This window comes from Condylura cristata, unplaced genomic scaffold (genome assembly GCF_000260355.1).
Source record: "Condylura cristata isolate star-nosed mole 26May11 unplaced genomic scaffold, ConCri1.0 scaffold00032, whole genome shotgun sequence".
NCBI classification, from domain to species: Eukaryota; Metazoa; Chordata; class Mammalia; order Eulipotyphla; family Talpidae; genus Condylura; species Condylura cristata.
Genome location: NW_004567133.1, coordinates 10,196,637 through 10,220,738, shown reverse-complemented (window position 1 = coordinate 10,220,738; position 24,102 = coordinate 10,196,637). Strand labels below are relative to the sequence as shown.

Below are 24,102 nucleotides of genomic sequence, written 5' to 3'. Positions count from 1 at the left end.
TGAAACTTCTAGAAAATGATGTGTTATATGGGCAGCTTACATTATATTTTTCTTGGGCGGCACTGCTTGAGAACTTTCTCAGCTTTGTCAAGTCAATTCTGCATTTACCAAAGGTCCTTTGAAGGACTGAGCCTCAGGAGGGGGCTCTGAGTCACTGACCACAGACTTGCAGGCAGTGATGGGGGCGGGAAGGACATTAGACCCAGAAACAAGAAGTGACCAGAACCCACAGCAGAACTAGCACTAGGCCAAGACTTCCACAGCATACACAGCCACCAGGCTGGCCCCAGCTTCTCCCCAGCACACTTTCTCCCAAGCCCAGAGCCCAGGGTAAAATTCCCTTTCCTCACTTTGGTGACAGTCAGGAGGCAGCAGCATGAGGCTGTGGCCAAGAGGCCTGGTCCTCCAGCCGCTCAGGTGTGCCCAGCGATACTGGAGGCCTTACAGGCAGCCTCCACCTGCCCCTCCGAAGATTGTGACCACTTGGGAAGCCATCAGCCTGGGGCAACAGCCGGTGCCCACGTACTTCAACTTTGCCCGTGATGTGCTAGACACGTGGACTCAGCTGGAAAAGGTGAGGTCCCCTGTGTGCCTATGTCCACTTCAAGCAGCGAGCATGCAGGTGGCCTTTGGCCTCCCCAGGGAGCTGCAGGCAATGGGAATTCTGCAAATTTAAAAGTTGAAGGTGTTATCATGTCAGCCTTAGAGAAAACAATGATACCAAGTGCTGTGAGCCTTAAACACCCTAGAGCAATTCCCAGTGGGTCTAACATTCCTGAGCTCAAATCAGTTGGTGTGAGGTGGTTAAGCTCCTTGTAATTCCCTTCTGATCATTCTAATCAAGTGAAGAGGAAGTTGTATTTTGTGGTTATGCTGTTTCATCTCTCACTCTCATGCGCTTCCCTTTAAATAAGAGCACTACTGGGGTTCAAAGCTTGTCACACATCACGGCAGATACCTGGATCCGAACCAGGTTGTCTTGCTTTCTGTGGGTGTCGGTATGACAAATCTCCTTTGCTACTTCCCCTTCCTTACATGTCTTTAGGGTCTCTCTGTATATCATGGTCATCTTTTATTTATGTTAAATGATACTAACTTTGCTTTCTAGGCTAAAATTTTACTTTAAAAAGGTATGTGTGTTCATTTTAGAAGAGATGGTTTAAAGAGAAAAGTTAAACAGCGTAAGAAAAAAGTACAACTCTACTTTGGTAAATAGTAGAGTTTCCACACCTTCTAGTGGGTGTGGAAAAATATTTAGAAAGGTGGTGTGAGAATGAGTAACATGTAAAAGCGGGCTTTGCTCTCAGCTAGATGTGGTTCTCCCACTTGAAGTGTGACTTTAGACGAATGCCCTGGATCTCAGTCTTCACATCTTCCCACTGGGAGTTATACCTTCTGTTACTTAGAGCAGTAAGAATGAATTAGGAAGTGTATGGGAGTGATAGAACCATGGTGTTATGTTCCTATCACTCTGCAAAATCTCAGCTCTTCTTATTCCTCCCTTGTGATTTCCGAATGATAAACAGAAGCCAATTTATATCAGCAAATATAGTGGACTTGCAGAAGTCCTTTCTACCATAAAGGCATTAACAATGATAATAACAACAAAAGTCCAAGAAATATTGCCAGAGTCAAATCAACTTTTGAAGAACATTAGAATGATTAGATAAACAAACTGTGGTGTATATATATATATTATATAAATATATATATATGTATGTATATATATATATATATATATATTCATAGATACTACTGATACCTGCTACAATTTAACCTTCACACCATATACTAAATGAAAGAAACTAGATTAAAAATGCCATATATTCTATGATTCCATTTATATGAAATATCCGGAATAGACAAATCCATGGGGACAGAAAGTAGATTAGTTGTTGCCAGTGATTGGGGAAGGAGAAATTAGGGGATCACCACTAATATGCATCATATTCTTTTTAGCATAAGAAAAATGATCTGGATTCCATAGTAGTAATGGTTATACAACTTTGTGAATACACTAAAGACCCTTGAATTGTGCACTTTAAACCAGTGAATTTTACAGTATAGGAATTATATCTCCTTTTAAAAAAGGATCGGCATAGAAAAATATATATTGCATGTTACCTAAAGATAGTAACACAAAAAAATGCTTCCATTTACTTCACATGATACTGGAAGGATTTCATGAAAGTATTTAATGCTGGTTTCTCATTGAAGCAGGAAAGGAAGGGGTTAGAATAAGTCAGCACAAAATGGGAGCAAAGGCTTCTCAGAGCACATCCTTTCATACTTTTTGATTACTGAACCTTGTGAATGTGATAGCTGTTATAAATAGATCTACAATAGCCCAACAAAAACCCTCAACAAATGGTTTCTACTTCTCTGCTGCCTACACTGTTCTCTAGGCTGGACATCGACCCTTGAATCCTGCGTTCTGGTGGGTGGACGGCAAGGGAGCTGAGGTCAAGTGGAGCTTCGAGGAGCTGGGGGAGCAGTCCAGGAAGGCAGCTACTGTGCTGAGGGACGTGTGTGGCCTGCAGCCTGGCGACAGAGTGATGCTGGTGCTCCCGAGGGCCCCAGAGTGGTGGCTGGCCACTGTGGCTTGCATGCGGACAGGTCAGTGAGCGGGGCGTCAGCTCCCCATTCAGGCCAACAGTACCTGCAAGATCTCTGCAGTGTCCACAGGAAAAATGGAGCAAATTGAACTCTGTGTGGAGTTTTACTTATTGCCCTTTTGCCTAAAGCTGCTTGCAGCGAGCCCAGACAATCATGTAATTGATCGAAGCAGGCCAGTGCAAGGCAATAGGGAGTCCGAGGACCTCGGTGCATTGGAGATGCCGCGCTTGCTAAAAGGGAGCAGCTACTTCTCAAGGCCAACCAAAAGTGTCCACGTGGCAGGAGAGCCAGTGTTACTAGTATTCTGAGTTTGTCATAGGAAATTCTGGAGTTTTATTTTAAAAACTCACTGTTTTAATGCTGACAACTAAACAATTTTTTGAACGATTTTTATTTATTTATGCAGACAGAACTAAGGCACAGGCCAGAGGTGTAGGGGTGGTGAGAGGATTCACCAGAGACTGAGTGGGCAGCAGAACAGGCAGATCAACTGAAATACACTGCTGAGGGGAGCAGCGGGCGAGTCAGGTCTGCTGCCCCATGTGGTCACCTCCGGGGCCAGGGATGGAACTCGCACAGAAGCGCCTTTGGCTAGCTTGCAGCACTGCGTCCTTGCCTGCTGCACCACCAGGGAGCACCGAAACAATTTGTTTAAAAAATTCTGAGTGAGACAGACCAAAGAGAGTTTCTTCTGGCTGTGGTCTGGGAGTGGTGAGCAATGCAGTTATAGATTAAGGAAATATCTTTGTGATAAACCCTTTTAGCCCTTCAGGCTCTCCTTTCTAGCTCCCAAGAATAGGACAAAGTAACCAAAACAACAAGATTAGTGCTTGACAGTCTGTTCTCCTGCAGTTATGCAAGTTTAGGGCAGAGGACCATTAATTATTTTTGCAGGGAGGGCGTATTTTTGTCCATCAGAGGGCACAAAAGGTCAATAGAGCCCAGAGCATCCACTGGCCCTGATCCATGCACTTTTTTAAGTGGCCAGAGCTTTCATATTGATTTTACAAAAGCAACGCCACTGCGTATGGTGGGGAACAGACTCTCCATCGTCCAGGAAATTCCTACCAGTCTCTTCCACTCGTGTCCCTTCCACCATCTACCGCATACACAAATGTTTTCATAAATAATGTTTGCAAAACAAACACACCAGAGAATTAACTTGCTATATGAACAAGCTTTATTCAACTATTTTGATAACAAATTGTCCCACATCCCCGGTCCCCTCCCCATAAAGAGATTGAAAGAGAGACAGGGAGTTTAACTGTATATTTTTGCACAAAATGTAAAAGTGAGTAGCATTGTAGTGTGGCCAGCTCTGGGGAAGAGAGACAAGCACACAGGTTTGGAGAGTTCGCCCCAGTCTCCCATGATATATAAGATCTATTTAAATAAGGGTGGACGTGAGAGAGCCCCTACATTTTTCTTGAGGAGCAGCAGGCACCATGTGAGGCCTCTGCTTCCTCAGAGCTTTAGTATCATGATTTTTCCTGTTGCCTAGATGCTTCCAGGCCCCCCTTTCTATAGGTCCCCTAATTCTTTGATGTGCAAGTCATCCAAGAATACATCCCAGTTTACATATTAAGTCTTGCACTCCTATCAACATTTTATATATAGGCTGGGGGTTCCTATATTCCCAAGTCCCCCCAATATGCACTTGTCTGCTGCCTTCCAGTCTATGGTGTTCTACTCATTTTGCTCTTAGCTTCTGCTGTCCAGCATCTGCTTGGGCCCCAAAAGCACCATACACAACTCCAGGAAGAACAGACTTCAGCTGAAAACAGCTAAAAGAGAGACAGAGAAGAACCTCATGGTTCCACCCAAAATGCATTCCTGCTGGTGTGTAAATCCTGTAAAGATCCAGAGAATGGAGCAACGGGCAACAGGACTTTGGGTCTGCCCCCCCTCACCCCGTCTGCCCCTTCTTTGCTCTTCTGTCCTTTCTCACTGGCTGTGGCAGGATGGCTGATTCTCTTAGGGTCTCTTTTGTCTTATCTGTGAACTCCATGTGGTATTGACAACCTGCGTTGAGATACTCAGCAGATTTTCAAGTGTCTGATAAAATTTGTCCCTGACTTCTGCTTCCTTGTGCCTTCTCCTGGGAGGAGATGAACTTAGCTACTTCCAGAATGGCTTTGGCTGAAGAAATACAGAGGCCTGGAGTCCCCACCTTGTTATCTTCCCCACCCCCCAAGCATTCTTACCTACACTAGGCAGCTTCTGTTTGCAGGCAAGAAAAGCCAGTGAGGTCATTGTAGGATCATGATCTTCAGGTTGACCACTTTCTGCAGTCACCATTCCAACGCTGTGTGATGTTGGCCGAATTATTTCATGTCTATAAAGCCTAAAGGGTTAAGTGTCAGTCTGTTATCTGAAAATTGGAAACAATCGTAGCATCGACTTACCAGGTTTTAAGATTTAAATGAAATAATGCATATAAATTTTGTAGTACCTGTGAGTGTCCCCTCTGGATTTCACTACTATTATCATTATTGTTGTTACCTTTTCCAGTTCAGGAATTCCAACCCTTCCTGCTCTTCTCTCGGAAGGGGATCTCTGGTCTGGACCTGTTAACAGGGGTTTTCCCCTGCTGCCTGGTCAGCGTCCCCTCTCTGTGTGGTGTCAGGGGCCGTTATGATTCCGGGGACCTCTCAGCTAACCGAGAAGGACCTCCAGTACCGGCTGCAGGTGTCCAGGGCCAAGTCCATTATCACCACTGACTCCTTGGCTCCGCGGGTGGATGCCATTAGCACCGGCTGCCCCACCCTCCAGACCAAACTGCTGGTGTCAGACGGCAGTCGGCCAGGCTGGGTGAACTTCAGGGAACTCCTTCGGTAAGTCGGGGCTCTCCAGGGGTCAGAATAAAAATGAAACCAAGACATGCCCCCTTTAAGCTACAAGAGGTGAAATGCATAGCTGATGGCACGCAGAGTAAATCAAAAGGGGCAGAGTAAATCAAAAGGGGAGGCTCACTTTGGAAGCCAGATGGACCTGTCACCAGTTCTGGTGACCACCTACGGTCCATCAAAATCACTCACTCAATAAGTCCCAGATGGACTGACTTTGAAAACCTCATCTGCTCCTATGGTGCAGCCAGATCTGAGGATTAGAGGATTGTTCTGATCATAGAACTTTAGGAATTACCCAGACCTCAAAATCCCAAATTTAGATAACTCTTTAGAAAACAGCCTTTAAAAATGATTAGGAATTGAGGGGGTGAGGGTGGACCTAAATGTGAAGTTTGGCACAGACATGTGGGTCCTACAAGAAAGTTCTCATGTCCTGGCAGAAGAACATGAGTTCTTTTGAGTGAGTCACTAGCCATTATCAACCTCAGTTTCCTTATATGGGAAATGTTATAATGATAATATCTGCCCCATGAGGTGATTGTGGCATCAGAGATGAACAAGCTAGCTAACAGTCCCAGCAAGTATCTCAAGTGTAGTATTTATTAAGATGGTGCTGGTGTGAAACATGTCCTTGCTTGTTTCTACTTCTGGAGGTGCCACCTCACGCTCTCGTATTTTGCAGGGAGGCATCTCCAGAGCACAACTGCGTGAGGACCAAAAGTCAAGACCCACTGGCCATCTACTTCACGAGTGGCACTACTGGGGCCCCCAAGATGGTGGAGCACTCCCAGGCCAGCTATGGGCTGGGTTTTGTGGCCAGTGGAAGGTATCAGGGAGGCACATCTGTTGGGTTGATGGTTCAAAGTAGGCAAAGGAGTGCGCATGGGGGAGAAAGTGGCAGGGGTTGTGGTAGGAAGGTCAGCAGGGCACAACTCAGGTAGGATCTGGCTTCTCTGATGGAGAAGCCATTTAAGGGGCTTTATTAATTGTGGCAAATAGGTAACGTAAAATTCAGGTCTTCAACTACATTCAATTGTGCAAACATTCTTACTGTACATTTCCAGAGTGTTTTTGTCTTGTAAATATGCAACTTTGCAACCATTTCACCTTGTGAATTCTGTTTCACAATAATGCCCCATTTGTTCTTCCCCACAAGACCTGACAGCAACCACTTGACTTTCTGTCTTTATGAATTTGATTGCTCTGGGAACTCATGTAAGTGGAATCACACAGTATTTTTCCGCTTGCATCTGTTTTACTTTACTTAGCATAATGTCTTCAAAGTTCATCCATTTGTGCTGTGTGTCAGAATTTCTTTCCTTTTAAGGGCTCAATAATATTCCACTGTGGTATATACACCAGTTTTGTTTATCCTTTCATCCACTGGTGGATACTTGGGTTGCTCCCATCTTTTGGCTCAGGTGAATAACACTCTTGTGAACATAGGTTACAAATATGTGTTCAAGACCTTTCTTTTAATTCTTGTAGGTACACAGTCAATGTATTATTTCTGAAAAATTTATCATTAGGTAATTTTGTCATTGTGTGACTATTGTAGAGAATACTTAGACAAACAAGTACACCCCTTTTTATATTCCTAGTGCTAAGTTCAGAATAATTGCTGAGGAGTCTTGGAGTATTCTGAGCAGAGAAGTGACATGATGTTATTTGTTTTGTTTTGTTTTGTTTTAAATGATTCACTCAGGATATTGGGTTGAGAATGAACTATAGGAGGTAAGGGGTGAAGCAGAGGACCCTTTGAGAGGTCAATGCATTACAAAGTGGGTGCTTACTCAGCACAGTAGCATTGGTTGGTCTGCAAAGAGGCAAAATTCTGAATGTAACTAGAATTATTGACAGATTTTCTGTGAGGTGAAAGAGAAAGAGAAGAGTCAAAGACAACACTTGAGAAACCCAGAGCACTAACTGATAAGGGAAACACTAGGGAAGAGCTACTTGGTGGGAGGAAGATAAGAATTCATTTGGGGACTATAAGATTGAAGAGCTTATTAGACATCTTTCTACTCTGAGTTAAAAGTAGAGATGTTGAGGGCCCTCCCTGGTGGCGCAGCGGGTTAAAGCACTGCAATGAGAAGCTTAAACCACTTCCACATGAGTTCGATTCCCGCCTGCCCCGGAGGAGTCCACATGGCGTGGCAGACCTCTCCTGACCCGCCCGCTGCTCCCCTCAGCAGTGTACTTCGTTGATCTGCCTGTTCTGCTCCCTGCTCTGTCTCTGGTGAATCCTCTCACCCTCCGCGTCTCTGGCCTGTACCCCAGTTCTGTATGAATAAATAAATAAATCTTTAAAAAAAAAAAAGTAGAGATGTTGAGTAAACACTTGGATAGACTTGTCTAGGTTTAATGAAAATCATGCTGGAATGGCATTCATGCCATCAGCTTAGGTGAGATCAGCAAAGAGTAATGTAAGTTGAGAAGAGAAGACATCTTAGAACTGAGTGCCTGAGAATTTATTTCCACAATGAGAAGGAATTACAGACAATTCCCAGAGGAGACTAAGAAAGAGCCACCAGTGAGTAGGATGAAGATCAGGAGAGCATGTTTTCCAGAATCTAAATGTAGAACATGACCACTTCCCTCTCTTCCAGACTGTAGATATTGCTGGAGATGTACTTCTTTCTCTGCCTCATCAGTCATTGCTACACATTGTTTATACCCAGCTCCGGTATCACCTCCTCAAAGGAAGTGTTTCTCAGACCCATCCCCACACTTTCTCTAGGTTTGGTGGCCTGTTTTCTGCAATTGCATAAGGGGTCATGTTGAACCCTATGAAAGGTGGTCTCTAAACATTTATGAATTTATTATGCTATAAGTCCCTCAGAGCAAAACTCATCATCCATTTTTTATAACCCAAGTACTGTCAGAATAAGTGTTGCATAAATATGTATGGACTAAATACAGTGTCCTTATCACATTGTATTGAGATTATTTATTCCTTTATATGTCACTGCCATTGTACTGCAAATTCCTTGAGAGCATGAAATCTGTCTTTTATACTTTGCATCCTTACCCTAGGGCTTAGGCACACAGAAGATGATCAGTAACTGTCATACGAAGTTGACATAGAGATTAGTCAAGTGGGAGTACCAACTGTGGGCAAGGTTCCAAATAAGGTAACTTTGATTTTGTAATTCTTTTCAAATCTTGAATTTCCTAAAGGATCTGACTTTCTCTGATTTTTGACAGGCGCTGGGCAGCCTTGACAGAATCAGATATCTTTTGGAACACAACTGACACTGGCTGGGTGAAGGCAGCCTGGACCCTCTTCTCTGCCTGGCCTAACGGGTCTTGCATTTTTGTTCATGAGCTGCCTCGAGTCGATGCGAAGGTTATCCTGAATGTAAGAGACCTCTCTAAACACCTTTTATGTGGTAGATGTAAATAAGGCAAATGAGAAAATGCAGAGAAATACATGAATGAATTAATGATCAATAAGATCTCTTTGGTGCTAATTTAACTAGAAAATCTCCCAAAGACATTCCATAATCTTGCCCACCTGACCCCCTTTGATCATTACTTATCCTCTCTCCAGAGCCCTAGTAGACAGAAGATCACTTCTCCAGACCTTTGCACATTCTATTTCTGCTGCAAGGGTGCTTCTCCCCACTCTTTCTTCCTTCTGACTCCAAACCCTCATCATTTTTCAAAACCTTGGTGAATAATCACAGTCTATCCCCACTCATGTGCATTCTACTTGGCATGTGTAGTTCATCCAACCCTCAAGTCTTGGTGACTGGCTCCCAGCCTTCCATCTGGTCTTATGATCAATGACCACAAGGAAGATAAAGGACACTTTTCTTCTTCCTTCCACATTCAAACTCCCTCCCTTAAATCACCAGAGAGACCATTTGCCCATGATTTTGGCATTGAGGCTTGCTGTTTCACACAGTAGCTAACAGCTAGGCTTTGCCTCAGTCAGACCTGACCTCTGCCTCTATGTTCTCCATTTGCTACATGTTACATGATCCATTTAGGAAAGTAACCTACACTCCTTGAGTCTCAGCTTCCTCATAAGCAATATGAAAGTGACAATTTAGGCCCTCCCTGGTGGTGCAGCGGGTTAAAGCACTGCACTAAGAACCTTAAGCCACTTCTCCCTGCTCCAGAGGTGACCCACATGGCGCAGCAGACCTCTCCTGACCCGCACGCTGCTCCCCTCAGCAGTGTACTTCGTCGATCTGCCTGTTCTGTTTCCCGCTCTGTCTCTGGTGAATCCTCTCACCCTCTGCATCTCTGGTCTGTACCCCAGTTCTGTATGAATAAATAAATAAATCTTAAAAAAAAAAGAAAGTGACAATTTAGCTCTCTAGAGTAGCTGTGACAATCACACAACACTAGGCACATAGCAGGTTCTTAGCATAAATTGCATATAGTTATCATGCAGTATTCATGTCAGGTGGTCAGCTGCTATGCACCACCTCCCTCCACTGTCCCAGTCCTGATAGAGTGTGCATAGTTATCTGGTTTTGTGCAACAAATTACCCCAAAACTTAGCAGCTTAAAACACACATATGTATTAGCTCACAATTTCTGATGGGAACAGCTAAACAGGTGCTTCAGGATTGTGGTCTTTCATGAATTGTTGATCGTGATGTCCATTGGAAATATTCGTGTTTGCAGCAACATGATTCGTAATAGCCAAATGAGAAGCAACTCAAGTCTCATCAACAATGGATAAACAAAATGGGGCGCATCACCGTGGAATAATATTCAGGTGTAAAAGGGAAGAAAAAGTTGACATGCTGCTCATAAATGAGTCTTGAGGACATTATGCTAAGTGAAATAAATCAGCCACAGAAGGACAAATACTGATTGATTTCAGATACATGTGGTACCTAGAGGATAAACAAGGCAAGTAGAGCAACAGTCAGGGGCTGGGAGAAAGGTGAAATGAGGAATTATTGTGTAATGGTACAGAGTTTCTATTTGGAAACATTCTGCAAAGATCGAGATGGATGGTAGCGGTGGTTGCACACCAATAGGAAAGTTCCACCAGACTGTACTCTTATGGTGGTAAGTTGGTGCGATTATCTTTTTTTTTTTTTGTAAAGATTTATTTATTTGTGCATACAGAACTGGGGTACAGGCCAGAAGTGCAGGGACGGCGAGCGGCTTCACCAGAGACAGAGCGGGGAGCAGAGCAGGCAGATCTATGAAGTACACTGCTGAGGGGAGCAGCGGGCGGTCAGGAGAGGTCTGCCGCGCCATGTGGTCACCTCCGGGGCAGGCGGGAATCGAACTCATACAGAAGTGGCTTTAGCTTCTCAGTGCTGTGCTTTAAGCCGCTGCGCCACCAGGGAGGGCTTATCTTTTAACACACACATGCATTTGCATGTACTCACACACACACACACACACACACACATATGTTAGCCAAGACTGCAAATTAACTTAAGTCTTGGCTGGGAATGAAGAATCAGCTTCCAGAATCACTCATCTGGTATCTGGTTTTTAGAAAACTTCATCACTGGCTCTGACCCTAAGGCTTCAGCTCCCAGTTAGGAACTTGTCCACTGGATGACTTGGGTGCACAAGGTGGTGGTTCATTTTCCTCAGAGCAAGTGAACCAACAGAAGGAGAGAGAGACCTAAGATAGAAGCTGTAGCCTTCGTTGAACCTAAGGTATCAAAAGTGACACCTGTCACCTCAGCAGTATGCCGTTGGTCACACAGACCACACTTGGTACAAAGTGGGAAAAGCTCCACAAAAGTACAAAGACCAGGGCAATGGCGATCAGATGTTGCCATCTTGGAGGCTGGAGAGCACATGTAGTGTTCACCTCCTCTCCTCTGAGAATGTGAAGATCCAGCTGCCTGTTCCATCTGCACAAAATCACACCCCACTAACTCTGAAGACTTTTTCTTTAGACTCTCTCCAGGTTCCCTGTCACCACCCTCTGCTGTGTCCCCACCATCTTCCGGCTGCTTGTGCAAGAGGATCTGACCAGGTAGAGCCCATCTGTTTGATTTTTGAGGAATTAAATATGGGAATCTATAGCACAGGTACCTACATGCACAGTCACCCTCTCACTCCAACTTCCTGTCTCTCTCCCTCTGTCTTTCTGTCTGACTGTCTCTTTGACACACACACACACACACACATACACACACAAGCACATACACTCAAATTCTTTGCAGAAGCAACTCAAGAATGCTCCCCAGGAACATCCCTCCAGATAGGACTGAACAGATTAAGAAAGTCTGAAATCTCAGCACTTAAGGAGGGAGCTACAGCATAGCTCACTTCCTCAGCAGTGTCTGCTACTTCTATGAGATTAGGGAAAATACTGGCTAGTTGTTTGGCACCTATAGAATGGTATTCGAGGCCAGGCTTTGGGTTTGGTGGGATTGCCACGTTGACCATGATAGATACTTCATCCCTCAACCCTAACTCTAGCCATGAGTGCATTTGCCTGGGAACCCAAGAGAAAATGGTGAGATCCTGTGAGCAGCCCCCACACTGGGTGAAGCCAAAGAAAATGTGTTCACAAGATGAGTGTACTTGCTGGGGTGTATGGAGAGAGGCTTTTCCCCTTTGGTAGCCAATTGACTCTGATCTGTCTTCCTCTCCCACACTCTCCCAAGTCATGGGGAATCATCCCCTATGCCCGTGTATCTGGCTATGACCATGCCTTCGAGAATAAGTCTTTATACAATAGTCCCAAAGTGAACTCTTCTGTAATGTGAGCATTCATCATTGATCTGCTGTGTGTATCTCATCATAACTTTGCCCCAAAGCAACTTCTGTGTGATTTGTTCCAGAACAATTTGATTGAAAGATTCTCAGTAATGCTAAACAACAGTCAAACCAATTTGATCCCAAAAGAAAAATGTTTAGAAATGTATTCTGCAATCACTGATTTTTCACATTTGGAATAATTATTGAATGGTGGAGAGTCTTGTCACATATGGAACATTTGTAAGCCTCTTTTGTCCCTTTTGCTGTTTGGGGATTCCTAGACCACTACTGACTAGCTCTTCGATTGTTGATATGTTCATCTTTTCAAACACTGTTTGTCCCAGTCAATTTAGGATCCATTTGTTTCCAACTAAATTATTTTGGCCAATTCACCTGGAATATGACATGGGTTTCTGACTTTATCCAGACTCAGAGAAGGTTGACTTTTAAAAATTACCATCTGTGAAGAATTGGTAAAGTCAGAGGTCTGGAGCACTGGAGAAGGCTAGAAAGACAGAAAGTTTCCTCTCTGCAAACTTTCATGTCTTGATGTAGACCCTAGGATGTGAGGGTGTGGATGTGGACCCTCACACAAGCAGGCTTGTATTTTTCTGGCTGACGAAGGTACCAGTTTCGGAGCCTGAGGCACTGTTTGACTGGAGGAGAGGCCCTCAGTCCTGATGTGAGGGAGACATGGAAGAGCCAGACGGGCTTGGAGCTGCATGAAGGCTACGGCCAGTCTGAGACTGTGAGCTCTGTGTGGGGGTGGGTGGGCCCTGTCCATGTCTCAGGGGAACCTCAGTCACTGAGGATGGTCCATCCACACAGACTCCTGCCTTTCTGGCTGTCACACCTTTGATACCTGCAGGGGCTGCCCTGCCCGGGCTTAAGAAGCTGATTACAAAGCTCCATCAGCCTTTCTTCCCTTTTGTTTCAAAGATCGGTTAAAGGTAATCTCCCAGTGGCATGAAGCCCAGCAAACCCACTCTTGTAGCCAAGGATGGTGTTTGTCTCCCCCAGAATAGCCTCTGGTGAGAGCCCACAATCTTCACGAGTGTTCTCGAGTGTTCTCAGAGATTCGGCCACTAGCTGAGACTTCGGCTGGTGACATGTGAAGGTCTCCGTGTTTATGGCATGTTCAATACATGTGTCCTGATGTGGACACTGGAGGGCGAGGCAGGGGTGGGGGGAGGGATGTTGACTAAGAAAACAATAGAAGAAAGGAAGACGAGAAGACATGGAGGGAGTGGGAGTGGGAGGAAGGGAAGAAGGAAGGGAAAGAAAATAAAAGGAGAGAAGGGAGAAAGGAAAAGAAGATGAAGAAGAAAGAAGAGTTAGAAGAGAGTGGGAAAGTGAAGGGGTGACCCAGAAAGGGAGCTGAAGGGCTGAGGTTTCTGCTCCTTGGTGCTCATTTCTCTCTAGGGTGTTATCTGCTCCAATGCAAGAGGCACAAAGATCAAGTCTGGGTCCATGGGGAGAGCATCTCCGCCTTATGACGTGCAGGTAGGCAGCCTCCAACGTGGCGGATGGTCGGTTCAAAATCAGGACCCCAGTTAGCAATATCAGGCTCAGCTGGCAGGGGCGTGGCCATGCAGACCTCTGACACCCTCCTGGATGTGCTCTCCACCAGATTGTGGACGATGAAGGCAACACCCTGGGCCCAGGGGAAGAGGGAAATGTTGCTGTCCGCATCCGACCAACCCGGCCCTTCTGTTTCTTCAACTGCTACTTGGTAAGTGGCAGGGAACAGTCATTTCACAGGAATTGCTGCGTGCCAGGCATGGTGCTGCACACTTTAGAAGCACTTATTTGCAAATAACTGTGTGAGAAAGGTTGGGATTATTATTGATAAGGTACCATTATAGATAAGGAAGGTCAAGAGACTGACTTATTTGATGGTGTTCAATAAGCATGTGCAGGGTATACAGTGCAAACGTGGTTGTGTCTGAGACTGTGAACCTTCAACCTCAGGGCAACCCCGTCGCTATCAGGATGTGAAAATGGAGTTTAAAAGAGAAGGGCAGAAAAGGTAATTTTATGTTAAATCTGGCTGTCAGGATTCTTTTTGTCTTGAGTCTTGGGTAGATACAGGTTTGTTGACAGGGCTCTGTCCTAGGATTCAAATGCAAGTGTCTGAGCTTATTCAGGAATTACCTCTTCCTTATTCCCACCTTGGCTGGTGTTTGCTCTTCTCTGTAAAATGCAACTAACACAGATCTCGACCCTAGTTGCAATTTATAAGCACCTTGGAAGCTCCATTCATGGCCGATGAAGAAACCCCAACTCATTCTGATCCAGATTTCTGATGGTGTAGACGTGCTCCCCAGATGACTCAAATATGCAGCCAAAGTTGAGAGGCATAACTAAGGATCCCATGTGATGTGTGTAGAACACTATCCATCTATTATAATATTGAAAGGCACATATAAATATCTATTTTTTTTCCTCTTGAATTTATGTGTTAGTGACTTTTCTGGGAGATTCCAACTGGCTCAAAACAGTTTCAGCCAGCTTGGATTATCTTAAGCCAGCTCTAACCAGTTCCATCCACCTTACACCGGCTCTAGGCAGCTGAAAAACAGAGAAAATTGGTAGAACTGGATCAGACTGGTTCCAAGCAGCTCTGATCAGTTCCAACTATCTGGAACAAACAGGTTCAAAGCACACCAACCTGTTACAACCAACCTTAACACAGGCTCAAATTGCAACAAACTGGTTCCAGCAGGATCCTACCAGTTTAAACTGCCTCAGCCAGCTCAAATCAGATTGGGCTGGCTGAAGCACCTGGCTCACAACAACTTGAACATGCTCCAGCTGGATACAGCTGGTTCCAGCTAGCCCCAACCAGCTTAAACCTGATCAAACTGGATCACATTTACCTAAACCAGCTCAACCAGCTCTGTATGGCTGGGTCTAACTCTCCCAAACTGGATCCAGTCAGCTCCAGCTGGCTCCAACCAGATTAGCCCAGCTCCCACTTCCTGCAGCTATGTCCAGCTGGTTCTAACCAATTCCATCCAGCTTGAACCAATTCCGAAGGGCTTGATCTGACTTGTACTGCTTTAAGCCAGCTCCAACTAGTTCCAGTTAGTTCCAGCCTGCTTAAAACAGCATGAAACTGGATCTAATAGGATAGATCTGATTCCACACAACTCCAAATTGGTCCAACTGACCCTGGCCAGTTGCAAGTGACTTCAAGCAGTTCCAACTGACTTGAACCAACTTGAATTGGTTCCAACCATTTCTAACTGGTTCCAACCAGTTCAAACCAGCTTCAACTGCTTCAGCCTTGTGCTAACCAACTCATTCAGCTCCAAGTGGCCACAGCTTAATCGAATCAGCTTGAAAAGTCTTGGACAGACTCCAGCCAGATTCATTTGGCTTCATTCAGCTTCAACCAACTCCAGCCAGTTCCATTCCAACCTGGTCCAGCTGGTTCAAACTGGTTTGAGCTGACTCCATCTAATTCCAGCCAACTTAAATAGGTTTCAAGAAACTCCAAGTGACTTGGATCTGCTCCAGATGGTCTTAACCCCCTTAAAGAGTTCCAACAAGTATGAACCAATTTGAGCCAGATACAACTAGCTGAAACTTGCTCCAACTGGATCAGGATGCCTCCAACTGACCCTAATGGCTCAAACTATATCTAACCAGTCCCAACATGTTCTGACCAGCTCCAACTGGATCAGGCCAGCTCCCACCTGCTGCAGCTAACTCCAGCCAACTCCAGACCTGCCCAGAAGCCTTGAACCAGCTCCAGCTGGTGCCACTGGAGCCATTCAGCTCTGCTGGTTCCAACCAGATCAGGATATCCCAACCAGCTCCGACCATTTTGAACTGGGTTGAATCATCTTCAGCCAGTTCCAACAAGCTCCAGCGGGCTGCAGCTGGATACAACTGTCTCAAACTGGATCAAGCCCACTACTATGAAATCAAAATGGCCTAACAGGCTCCAATTAGAGCCAGCCAGCTCTAGTCAGGTTCAACTGGTTCAGGCCAGTTTTAACTGGCCCCACCGTCTCCAAATAGTTCCAGCCAGTTTCAACTAGCTTCAGTCAGCTCCACTAAGTGAGAAATAGTTGTTCACTTTTTTTTTTAATGGAATGTCGCCAAAATTTGCCTACCTAAATAAACCAAATAAATTATGCTGATGGGAGTGGTGTGGTGACATGCTTTTAAGGAGCATGATATGTGATTCTATCCTTCTGATTCACATATCATGTTGCAAACCAATGTTGCCTTAATAGAAACAAACAAAACTACAAGGTAGTCATGACACCTGGAAGAGATAATGTTAAAATCTGATATATTTCCTCCTAATCATTTTTTGTAAGCAACAATAAATCTTTGACTTTCCTGAAGAATGTTTTCATTCTTCATTCTAAAATGAGAATCAGTTTGAGTGCTTTTCTCTTTCCTCTACCCCTGCTTTCTGGCCTGAACCTCACCTTCTACCTTTAATGATTCCTGAGCACAAAGAATATCAGTGGCTCTTCTCTGTTGAAGCAAAGCCAGTGGCCCTGTGCCCACCCTCAGCTTGCAGCTAGGATTGCTAGGACCCTCCTGGTAGTGATAGGCCCTTATCATTTCCTAGCAACCTCCTTCCAGTTAAAAGAGAGAAAACCCATGTAATTCTGGCCATTTCTGTCTCCAGAAACTGCTAGACTTCCTGTTAGGGGCCCCTCAGCCTCCTACATGGGCCTGCTGGGCTGACCTGGGTGGCTAAGCCCCAGCTGGCTCTTCAAGTATTGACTATCTTTCAGGACAATCCCGAGAAGACAGCAGCATCAGAACGAGGGGACTTCTACATCACAGGGGACCGAGCCCACAAGGATGAGAACGGCTACTTTTGGTTCATGGGAAGAAATGATGATGTGATCAATTCCTCAAGGTCAAGGCATCCACTTTCCCTTCTCCCTCCGAAGCTTCATGGCAGAGGTGAGGTCACTTGGAAGTTTGCTTTTCTCTTCCAGCTACCGGATCGGGCCTGTAGAAGTGGAGAGTGCCCTGGCTGAGCACCCAGCTGTCCTGGAGTCTGCTGTGGTCAGCAGCCCGGACCCTATCAGAGGAGAGGTCAGTGGACCAGCCCAGGGTACTGCTTCCTTGTTCTCGATCTTACAGCACCCAGCAGAGTAAGCTGAAAGGCCCAGATTCCCCAATATCTTACCCCACTCATGAAGGCTGAAGTGCCACCATCATACACACCTGCCTTTTGGGTGAGCATCGCCCTCATGCTGCCAGAGACACAAATACTCTCTCCGAGGATGCAGTGGGAAGATACCAACACTTTGGTGTCCGGCAGACATAGACCTGGGTCCAAAGAAACCAGCAGCTGGGGAAGATGCTGGTACAGGTGCGGGCTCTGTGTCCATGGTGTCCGACAGACGGTCCTTTTCCTTTTGCAGGTTACGGCAGGCACACCTGATGTGCTTGCTGCTGGTTCTAACCTGGGAGGAATGGCCCATTGGGGGGTGGTGACAGAAATTAGTGGACACAGCGCCAGATCAGGGAGGGGGGCCACGTTTCATAAGCTGACCTTTCTCGGGGACATGCAAAGTCCTTCCATAGGTCCCAGGAATCTAGATAGAGTGGGGGAACTAGGCTCCCTGACTCAGACTGGCTGTGAATCCACCGTGACCCTAACATGTAACAGGGTTACCCTTGCAAGTCAGCTCAGCCTCCAGCGGCCTTCTCAGAAGTGCCAGGGCCAGAGGCAGGATTCTCAGTCAGGAGCTGCAGCCCCACTCTCCACTGCATGCTCTGGGGTTTTCTTTGAAAATGGACATTTCTTACCTTGAGTAAGACCTGCTGGATCCCAGCGACTGGGGCTGCAGCCCCCAGGATCTTCATTTGATCAGACAGGTGCCCCAGCTCAGTGATTCTGAGAACTTCAAGGTGACTCCTAGAGGCTGAGGGAAGCAGGAGTCCTACTGTGCTGGAAAAATGACACCTGCAGAGCCTGGAGCTGGTGGCCGAGGGTTCACTGGGGCTGTGGCACATGGCTGGGTGCTCAGAGCATAGTCTGGTACAGAGAAAGTGCTTGATACATGCGTGGTTGCTTTAGATGTAGGAGAAAGCTCTTTCTGAAAATTGTATCTGTCTGAACGTGGAATGGTAGTGAGTCGGCCACCATCGGGTGTGCAAGGACAGGGAACCCCCGTGTCATAGGTTCTGGGTGACAGTGATGCTGGTGTGAGCTTACACCTCTTCCGTTGCAATCAAAGGCCACCTTCTGTTGTGCCTGAATTTCTGGCTCTTCCTCTGCCTGCCTAGGGGAAGACAGTCTGCAAGAATGAGGTGGGCAGAGAGTCAAGGTGCAAAATGTCCCTCAGGATGCCTGGAACAGAAGCTGTGCAGCGAAATGTTTGCTGATTGCAATTGCATGTGTAGGCAGCCACAGAAAGACCCGTCTCTCCCTTGAAGTGTCTGCACCCCCCCAGTCCTGCCTGTCCAAACCTTGAGGCTACTGCCTGCCCATTCAGGAGAACTGGACGAAATGGACCCTAAGGAGTTTGTGAAGCTCCCTTCTACAATGTATTTGCACTTCTACAGAAGCCCCCAGCTCCTAAAATTGTCATTTTGAGTATGTAGAGTGGGAAACAGACAGGATTCTAAAATCATTGCACAAAAGCCAGCATTTCCAACAGTTGATCTAGACAGGTGGGCAGCAGAAAACACCGCCACTGCCATTCACAGCCTAACTCTCAGGTGGGGCCAGGAAAGGGGCCCCTGAAAGGCTCAGAACAGAGCTGTTACACAAGTCCTGATTGATTCTTTTTTGGAGGTTTGGGTTTTGTTTTCTTCTGGCAGGTGGTAAAGGCATTTGTAGTCCTTTCTCCAGCCTACTCCTCTCATGACCCAGAGAAACTAACCCGGGAACTCCAGGAGCACGTGAAAAGGGTGACTGCTCCGTACAAGTACCCCAGGAAGGTAAAGCCCTGAGGGCACACACTGCCTGGCCCCACTCAAGGCCAGCACTGGGCACAGGCAAGGCCAAACGAGCTTTCACTCCTCCTGCCCTTTTCTTCCTATTTCTTCACGGGGCCTCCTCTCCCCCAAAGCTTATTTTGTTCCTGCTCTCAGAATGGACTGTAAATCTGATTTGGGGGTGTTGTGAAACTCTGCTGGAACGATCACATGGCCCAGGCTCTGGTTGTTTGATGCCATTTGGAGAACCATGAGTCAGGGAGGTTTCCCAACAAAGGGGCAGAGGGTAATGACTCTGAACACACAAGTTTTTCTGCAAAGTGATACTATCAAACATTTCTATTTTACTTCTATTTTATGGTCACCAGGTGGCCTTTGTTTCAGAACTACCAAAGACGGTTTCTGGAAAGATCCAAAGGAGTAAACTGAGAAACCAAGAATGGGGGAGATAAGAGGCAACCCCAGAAGGTCCCACAGGCTCCCCGAAGCTTCAAAGGAGACCTGGGGAATACTTGTTACACCTACCCGGGTAGCCCTCCTTCAGACAAAGGCTTTCAACTTCCAAATGGGCATCTTCAGAATCAGGGATGACTTTGGAAGAGAGCAGAAGCACGTCACTAATGCTGCATGTTTACCACTATCCACTCTGACATTTGCTTAATGATCTGAATCATCCCTCTCCCTGGAGGCTTTTGGGAAGCTGCCTACTGGTTTGGACCTCCAGAGTTCTCAGCAGGCAGGCCTTCCAAAGGGCACATCACTTATGACCTTACTCACTGCCACTTAACCTTTTTGGAAAAACCACTTGTTAAAAAATAAACAAAAGTTTCTAAAAGGTGTGTGTTTTAGCTCAGAAATCCCATGTTTAGGAATCACTACACAAGAGAGGATTTGAAAGATGTTTGCGATATGATTGTTTGAGATCATGAAAACAGGCTGGAACCAAAAAAGAAAAAAAAATCAATACCTAAAGAAGAGAGTGATGATGGACTCAAATGTGACAGGTTGACCCAGGACTGTATTGCATGGCCGCATGGCCGTCAAAATCATGCCTTGAGGAAAGCCTGCGCTAGATTAATTTTAAGTCAGAATAAAGAGTATGTACAGTAGAAAGCAACAGTGTTGAAAGGAAATTCTATAGGTGAGGAACAGAAGGAAAGAGCCATTTATGAGAATAGGACAATCCAGGACACTGAAGTAACTTTCTCTGTTTTCCAGACACTGTCAGAGAGTACATGACTATTTCAATGAGAATATTATTTTAAAGAAACAACCCCCCCAACCCTCCCCCAACCATACTCTGCCTCATGTCTAGTTCTCCCTCCACATCCCAGCATGTCACCCCAATGCATGACCTTATAGCAGGAAACACACAGGACCTGCAAATCCAAGATCAAGGTGCTGGAAGGTTGGTTTCACCTGGAGGCCTGTCTCCTTGCTTTATAGATGTTCTCCTGAATTTTTCCATGACATTTTCCCAGGAACACCTGTCATATTGGTTTCTTTGGGGGCTCCCAATTCATAGGTCACCGTCTGAAGTTGTGGGGCTTAGCGCCTGAGCATATGACTTGAGGGAGGTGGAGAAACCCAATTTGGCTGATGGCACTATTCCTGTGAAGTTCGCAATCAAATGGGGAGGTTGATATTTGTCATCAAATAATAATATAAAGAATAACGCACAATTATGATGAATGCCACGAAGAAAGAGTAGTTGAAACAGAGAGTGGGGGAGGAGATACTTCCATAAGGAAGTCCCCAGAGCACTGGGTTGGAAGAAAAGTCCAAGTAAACTAAATAAAGAGACTAAACTTTCTGAAAAAATAACACAGCAGGTACAAAAGTCCTGAGGAGGGAAAGAAGGGCTTGTATTTCTGTATCCTTGGCACCAGGTATGTCCCAGCCCGGCTCAGAGTGTTCAGCTGTCAACCATCCTGTTGCAGATATCGATCAATCCGTATGCAGAACAGAGAAGTTAAGAAGCTTACTGGTGTTCACACAGCTACTATCTCACAGATGAAATTCAAACCCAGGTGGTTTGACTCCAGCTTCTATATATATATATATATATATATGCTTTGCTTTTCATGACGGACGTAAGAATTTTGTCTTTCTGTGACACTGAAGATTTACAACAGAGAAATGATCTCTTAAGGTCTTGGTGGTTTTTGAAAATTGGGTCTTGATGCTGTTTATCTTTATGGAACTCCTGACCTGTATGAAGTATCTTATGTCCAATTCAGGAGGTGATTTTCCCCAGGCCCAACTGTAGGGGGCGCCAAAGGCAAGGAAAGCATCTGGTCCTCACAACTGACTGCTTTTGGTATACCAGAGTGGCCATGACCCCCGTGTTGGGCACTGCTATTTTTCCCATTGAGCCCCCAGATGTCGTGTCCTGAAATCCAGGAACTGGGATGGAAATGGGCCCAGGAAGTGGCCCCTGCCATCACTTTCACTGTAATCACACTGCTGCCCTCGCTTCGCCTCACAGACTCTGCCTACAAGGCTGAAGCCTGGACTTCTGTCCCCTACCCTCTTGGGATGATGAACCAATCTGTTCTTGTCCAGCTCGAATCAAAGTTTTCCTCCCCACACTTCACAGACTTCAGTGAGTACAGACCAAGGATGATAAAGGGTGAGGAGGCCCAGCCACCCTCCCCTGAGGCTCTGATGACCTGACTCTGTGGCCAGTTTTTGGGGTCACCTCAGCCCTCTTCAGCTCCAAAAGGAAACTCCCAGCTGCTGCTGTCCTATAGAGAGTCAAGTGTATGCGTGTACACACAAACACACACATACACACACACTCCCCCAAACACGCACACTTCCCACCTCCACTCCAGCCCCAGATGTTGATGGTAAGAACTGCAGCAATGTCAAGAGATGGACAACTTAGCCCACACCAATCATTGTGTTAAATGATCTGCTGAAACTTGTAACTTGGTTTTTCTCAGTTTTTACTCATTCTCATTCTACCTTCATTAGCTGGAGGGAATATTAAGAGTGTTGGTGAGAATGTAGAGAAAAGGGGCCCCTCACACTGTCATAGGATTTGAATTGGTGCAGTCACTATGGAAAACAGTATGGTGATTTCTCAAAATACTAAGAATCGCAATATCATAGTATCCAGTTTTTCTGGGTATCCAAAGAACACAAACCAATAATTTCAATATATATGCACCCCTGTATTTATTTATGTTGTTTCCAAGGTATGTGAAATGCCCAGTTTCCTGGGTGGATGAGAAGATAGAAAAGCTAGTGCATATACAAATTGGAATACTACTCAGCTATAAAAAAGATGAAACCTTATCATTTGTGACAACCTGGATGGGCTTTGAGAGGATGAAACTAAGTGAAAAAAGCCAGGTGGAGAAAGATAAAAAACTATGATTGTTCTAGTACTATCAAGAAACAAAGCAAGAACAAGCAAAGCTTTCAGATACGGAGAACAGAGTGGTGGTTACTGAAAAGGAAGGGAGGTAGGAGATGGGTAAAATGGGTTGGGGGGCAATGTACGGTGGCGAGTGCAAGCTAAACCCTTAGGGGTGATCAAGATGTAGTATATACAGTTATCAAATTCTGTACCCCTGAAACTAGAGAACCGTATAAACCAAAGTGACTTCAATTAAAGCTTTACATGAATATATATCTGAACACCCCTGGAGGACTGTGAGCTGCCTACATGCAACCGGACTCTGGAAGGGGCAGCTACCAACGGCCATAGAAATAGCAGCTCTCTTTACTGCGCAGGAACGTGGTGCCTGGCTCTTCCTGAATGTCCTGGCTTACTTGTAGTCAACAAGTGACAGAAGAGAAAGAATATGAGACTCCACCACAGGCAGTGGGGCGGCCATTGATCCCCACAAACCTGAGGACGGAGGCACTGTTGTCTCTTGAAGCACACTAGATTATTCTGAATGAGGTTTTGAGATCAGTCTGGAAGCTTCCCAGAAAGCTACCTGTTTGCTGCTGAGGGCTCACCCAGCCTCACCCTCCCCTGGCATTAAGTCACCTCTGTGGAAAAGCAACAAGCAGGTTTTATGTCTCGGGCTTTCCCTGCACCCTGCTACCCACAGAGGTGCTGATTTTATCCCCATTTTGTAAAGGTGGGAACAGAGGCACAATGGGGGCCTTTGTGCCTTCCTTTGGAAAGTGGCACAAACAAGATTTAAAATGGGGTCTCATGGCGGTGCCTGCGCCTTGCCTCTTGCCCCGGGCTGCTGCCTACCCTGGGTCATCCAGACAGGAGCCCAAGGCTTCCCCGATGAAAAGCCCTGGAGGGCAACAGAGACAGAGAGTTATGTGCTGACACGTGACTCCACGCCCCAGGCTTTTCTAGGGCAAGGGAGAGATTTCCTCATCTGCCCTCTGCCCTGAGGCAGAGCTGCGAACTAAGCTCTAAGCTTTAGGGACATAGTTGACTACACACAACCCTGGACAACGACCATTTCCCTTTTAATTTTTATTTATTTTCTACTTTTATGCCGAATTTAAGTAGGAGAGAAGAGACAATCATCCCCACTTCACAAGAAATCTGAGATGTGCCAGGGAACACTGAGAGAAACTGAGGGGGTGCATGAGACCCCCTCCCCCACAGCCCTCCTCCCTCAAGTCAAGCACGTTTCTGTCTCCTCTCTCTCCCGCCTTCAAGTGCCCATCGCCTCCACACACCTGTATTTTTCAGCCCACCAAGGCCCTTCTAGCCTCCGCCCGCCTCTCTATGGTTTCACCTCCCACCCTTCTTCCTCCGGGTGGCTTCACTCTCTCGTTTCCTCCCATTCTGACCCCTCTATCCCGCAACAACCTCTCAATGGTCCCCCCAGACTTTCTCCCTTACTCTCTCGCTGCTTCTCATCATATCTGATTTTTTTCAAAACTCCCTGGTTTGGCCAGACCCACTTGCTGGGCAGCCTCTCCAGGAGGCTGGGCCTGAGGAGGGGGGTGGTATGGGGCGGCGGGAGGAAACCAGAAAAGGAGGGACTTCTAGGGAGAGACCCCTGTAGACATGCATGTTTCT

At 46.0% G+C, this 24,102-nt stretch overlaps 1 protein-coding gene across 1 annotated transcript; it reads left to right on the top strand.

The window, feature by feature from the left end:
• The first annotated feature begins 376 nt into the window (after positions 1–376).
• Positions 377–19,887, top strand: ACSM5 (acyl-CoA synthetase medium-chain family member 5). Its single transcript, XM_004692089.2, is given in 14 exon segments — positions 377–574; positions 2,406–2,616; positions 5,243–5,450; positions 6,148–6,291; positions 8,673–8,826; positions 11,354–11,433; positions 12,789–12,912; positions 13,587–13,667; positions 13,795–13,896; positions 16,928–17,055; positions 17,138–17,237; positions 18,975–19,094; positions 19,460–19,478; positions 19,481–19,887. Coding segments are annotated over 14 exon segments (1,704 nt in total). The 3' UTR covers positions 19,516–19,887.
• The last annotated feature ends 4,215 nt before the right edge of the window (positions 19,888–24,102 follow it).